Source organism: Aureobasidium melanogenum, assembly GCF_000721775.1.
Source record: "Aureobasidium melanogenum CBS 110374 unplaced genomic scaffold scaffold_96, whole genome shotgun sequence".
In the NCBI taxonomy this organism is placed as follows: Eukaryota; Fungi; Ascomycota; class Dothideomycetes; order Dothideales; family Saccotheciaceae; genus Aureobasidium; species Aureobasidium melanogenum.
In genome coordinates, this window is record NW_024470148.1 from 1 (window position 1) to 4729 (window position 4729).

The 4729-nt window shown below is 48.6% G+C and overlaps 3 protein-coding genes across 3 annotated transcripts; 2 read left to right on the forward strand and 1 right to left on the reverse strand.

The window, feature by feature from the left end:
• Window positions 1-15: 15 nt before the first annotated feature.
• M437DRAFT_70768 (uncharacterized protein) lies at window positions 16-687 on the forward strand (the record flags this gene model as incomplete). Its single annotated transcript, XM_041025569.1, has 1 exon — window positions 16-687. One exon carries the CDS (start codon window positions 16-18, stop codon window positions 685-687), a length of 672 nt encoding a protein of 223 aa, XP_040874504.1.
• Window positions 688-1885: 1198 nt separating this feature from the next.
• M437DRAFT_70769 (uncharacterized protein) lies at window positions 1886-2677 on the reverse strand (the record flags this gene model as incomplete). Its single annotated transcript, XM_041025570.1, has 1 exon — window positions 1886-2677. One exon carries the CDS (start codon window positions 2675-2677, stop codon window positions 1886-1888), a length of 792 nt encoding a protein of 263 aa, XP_040874505.1.
• Window positions 2678-3745: 1068 nt separating this feature from the next.
• M437DRAFT_70770 (uncharacterized protein) lies at window positions 3746-4544 on the forward strand (the record flags this gene model as incomplete). The annotated part of the gene is made up of 3 exons (XM_041025571.1): window positions 3746-3760; window positions 3806-4159; window positions 4224-4544. The coding sequence occupies 3 exons, from the start codon at window positions 3746-3748 to the stop codon at window positions 4542-4544; spliced, it is 690 nt and encodes a 229-aa protein (XP_040874506.1).
• Window positions 4545-4729: the final 185 nt, after the last annotated feature.

Genomic DNA, 4729 nt, shown 5'->3' on the forward strand with positions numbered 1-4729 from the left:
GGAAGCTGGCATACGATGCTCTCGAACGGCTACGTCTGCATCTCCGGCCTTCTCATTCCCCCAGGTACTACGCAAGGCTCGAACTCTGTGCAAATCAACAATTCAGCTCCATCCGAAACGATAATTTCGTTGGCCAACGAGAGATCCAAACCACCGTTGTGCACCTCAGATCTTCATGAAGGCGTACCCGGTAGTTTATCCAAATCGACTCTGATAGAGATGCCGACAGCATCACCAACCTGTGAGCCGCTCAACGACACTTATGGGATCAAATCTTGCATCGTAGGCGGTAGAAAGGCCTCGGTGTACGATGCTGGCATCGGATCAAACTTCAGGTGTCATGGGGTTTTGTATCCTGAAAATGGAAAGTTTGTGGCGCTCTACACGCCATACGATACGACTCTCGCCGCTGAGAACAGATCCCAGCCAGCACCAGTGAACTGCGGACGAATGATGAATCCCACCAATCAATTCAGTGGAAAGAGTGCAACTGGAATAGTGATAGACCGTTGTGCAAGTTGCATTGGTAAAGGAGGCCAGCTCGATGACCCGACAACAAATCAAACTTTGGTTAACGGCGCGACTGTAGACCTGAGTCGTCCGCTCTGGAACGAGCTTTTTGACGATGCTCCAGATAATGTTTACGATGTGTGGTACGAGGGGAAGGTATTGCAGGGCATACCATGAGCGATGGGCTACGTACCGCCCTGGACTCCATGTTATCAATGGTTAGTTTTGTCGCCACATAGAAGAATCATACAAACATATGCACGAATGGCCCTTCAAGCATTTGACTCATAAGCGACTTGATCTCTAACCTTGTAATCATCCTAGCTGAGACAAGATTCAATGAGAGCACATTCCTATAGTTAGAGGAAGTTTAATCATAGCTCGAATTCAATAAACCCCGTATTGATCCTTTGTAGACCGTCCGCAGACCATTCGCAGACCGCAGGAATTTGACATGGGAGACGACAAGGGATATCATCACATTGTGAAGCAGAACGTAAATCCGATTGTACCTACAAACTTCAACATTGTCCCACTAATCATCGATCACAGCTAAGTCAAGATGAGATACCGATAACATGAAGTGAAAGGAAGCATTGTACGAATCAAGACGAGACTTGGACAGCAGCTAGGAAGGCTGTCAGACTGTTGCGTAAGTACACAGCAAACATATGCGTGATAGCTGATAGAGCATGCGGTGGCTTGAGCTCATTGCGAGGGTCAGTCAAATGCATAGATCATTCATACACATTGGCATACCTCTCGCCACCACGGCCTTACGCATCGCCCTAGCCGTCGATTTGATCTTGCTCGATCGTTGACGTCCAACCCGCAAACCATACCCCAGAACGCCTCTAGTCTCTGAGCACCAGCCTCGTTGTATTCGGGTACCTTGAGCTGCCCGATTGTAGTCAGGCCAGTAGCGTTGTCTAACTCCGAAGCCAACACAGACGGGCAAATGGCGTCGTAGTTGTGGACCGAAGCGTCAAACTTCGTGACAACATCCCAGGAGGACAGGAGGGCTTTTCAGAGAAACAGGTGGGTCTGTTCCAAATAGTCCATGGCTCGCTTCTAGGACTTGTTTGAGAGTATAGCATGTAAAGCAACACGCCTTTCCCTGCCGTTGCTATATGGTCGGAGTATTGTGTACAAAACGCGAGAATATATCTCCGCAGCCAACATAAGCAGACAAAGAGGTCTTTCACGTGCAAGTTTGGCTTGAACGTGGACATCGTTTTGAAAGTGTGGAAGACGACAGGAACACAAACGAATGTAACAGATGAGAGACGACGCTTTCCTAAACACAGCGGGCGAGGTGGCAAACAAGACGATAAGCATGCTGAGTGGCTCTTTCTGCTTATAGTCTTCCAGACCCTCACGTCTTGGCTGTCCCCTCTTTCGCATGTGCTATTCTCGAAGATCGTCGTCGATCCGTTCCACCATTTGGTCCTGCCTCTCGAATGCGCTCCTGCTGATTCGACCTCCGAACACGCTTTGGATTCGGTTTTTGAGTGGTTCTTTTCCTCTTCAAGGAACGCTCGTTGGTACCAGGATTCGACTTTGAGCAGGTCTGTTCTTTCTCATACAAAATACGCAGCTGAGAGATCTCGTTTGCTTGCTCGTCTAACTTGCTCTCTAAGATACGCTGTTCGTCTTGAATCTGGTACTGTGAACTTCGAATTTGGTATAGAACGTTTTTGATGTTGTCCTGACCTTCCAGAAGGGTAGTATGGTTTTCGCCTCCTTGGTCTCGTAGTGCGTTGATTTGTTGGTGTAACCATTGCGAAAGCTCTCTGAGTTGATCTGCAGCATCTTTGACGTGGGATATGAAATGTTTGTTACTGGTACAGCATCCCCCACTAGCTGATGGAGCGGGTCCCTGTTGCGTATTCGGTAGAGATCGCTCCAACGGGGCTTGCCCTTGGTGAACAACGTGCGCATTCGCGGGGGTTCCATGTGACCTCTTCGGCTGCAAGTGCGCAGATTGGCGATTGAGGTGTAACAATGTTGCTCCAGCGACTTGCGGATTCATCGGCACATACTGTGGGGAACACGAAAGAAATGGCCGCACTTGTGGTTGTCCAAGAGACGTATGAAGATTCGGAAGGTAGGGCGAATCAGGTGGTATGTGATTTGGTCCAAGACCAACTCGTTCCCAATGACGCATGTTATTTGAAAATGGTAACATGTCGTTGTTCATAAGCGTGAGGGCCAGAGTGAAGGCTCTCAAGTCTGATCACGATCTAGGAGAGGTATGATGGAGGTGTTGACATGACTGATCTCAGCTCCTATTATGTTGGTCTAGCTGATACAGGTTCGACTGCTCCACTCGACTTTCGAAAACCACAGGATTGCGGCAAGTACTAAAAAGCAAGAGTGGGTAACTTTTTCCACTCCAAAGAGGCTAGCTTGACGGTAACATGTAATCCTTTGACACCGACATTGATGACCCCACCACCTTATGTGCCACCTGCTGAACGTCATATCGTCTCAGCTAGCGTCTGAAATAGTGATCGAAACAGCAGGCGATTGAACGGTCATTCGCTCCTCCATTGCTGATCTCGAGAACAGATCTTCAGGACGAGATGTTATGGACAGGATTATAAACACTAGACCCAGGTGCGATCCTTGTGACTACATAATGTTCAGCAGTTGATCCCCGGGACTCAGCATACCCATGGTCTAACATCTTCGCCACGTCACTATACCTAGACTTGATCCGGATACTTCTGCAATGTTTATAACGGACCCGATACGCCCAAGGGGTGGGTCAATAATCATGTGGAGCGAATCCGGATCCCGGTCTATGCGTTGTAATTTTTTCCACACTAACATTCAATACACGCCTCCCTCGGAATAGCGCCCCCCCCCCCCCCCCTCCCCCCAAAACGCACGGTCTAGGTCTTTGTCGTAAGATATCGAAAACCAGTAATTTTCGATACGTGCTTACGCCGCAGCCATTCCTGCATTGGTTGATGATACTCACTCCGGCTCTGTGTTTCTATGCTTTAGAGAAGTGGTGGATGCAAGACCGAACCGGTTTAACTTGCTAAGGTCGAACCCCTCTCGTGAATTCCTAGAACTTGCGAATCGTTCACAGCACCGCGTCCATTTGGAAGTATTTTCACACACCGCGTCTGCTGACGAAGCGCAATGGCTTACATTCGTGCAGATGCTTTGGCACTTCTGTTAGGACCGGGAGATCTCTATTTCTGCTCGTCTCGGATGGGAGACAATGAAAGTCATTTCTGTATGTAGAACCTACAGACATCAGGAAACTAAGACTGAAAACTAGAGAAATCACCTACCACTGACTGCCAGACGAACGTCTTACGGCGTTCAGGATGGCATTCGGCACACTGAGCTCGACCGTGTTATCAAGAAGCGTCTAGTCTCTGTTTCCACTACAGCGACACCAAAGTTGGCCCATTTTTCGCCTGATCTGCTCATCCTCGATGCGTTGGAACACAAAAGCGAAGCCCTGCCACTCATGTTGGCTTCAACATGTATAGCTCCAATGAGAGAACATGTCGCTCGACTACGAGGTCGCAAGGCAGCCGACGATTCAGCTGTACAAGACATAGATGTTAGCGGGCTAAGGCGTGGTAAATTTTACCGTGCCTTCATACTAAGTATGGCCAGTTTGCAGGTGAGTCAAGCACTGATCGACTTTTTACTTGATCATCTCTAAATATTCTGACCACCCGCTGTAGCCAATTGTACTGGCCTTCCGCGCGAGGTCTACCGACGTGCTCGACAGCTTGATGGCAGATTTACATCTGTTTGATTTTTCGGGTTGCTTCAATGATGTGCAACGCCGTGAGGAGATCGACGTTCCGAGTCTCTTGGTGAACGGTATTCTGCTGTTCGCCAAAGCCAGGGTCAAGGAAGTCGAGAAGGCCAGTCTTGGAATCGGATGTTGCACTATATTTGAGGATTCCTGCGAGACGGCTCTTGTGCGCCTGACCAGACCTGTAATAGCATCTCTTTGTGCTACACGCGTGGGTACATATGTGTTGGAATGCGAGAAATAGACTGTAGATAGATAAGGCGACAGCGGTGATAAAGTGATCATTCTATAAACTGTTGAACATTATCCAGAGGCATTGTTTGCTATGCATCATCTTTCGAAGCACTCTGTATGAGGTACCAGATGGATATCGAGGGAGAGAGCCCTCACCAGCCAGAATATCTCATGTCCCTCATTGCATGAGATGAT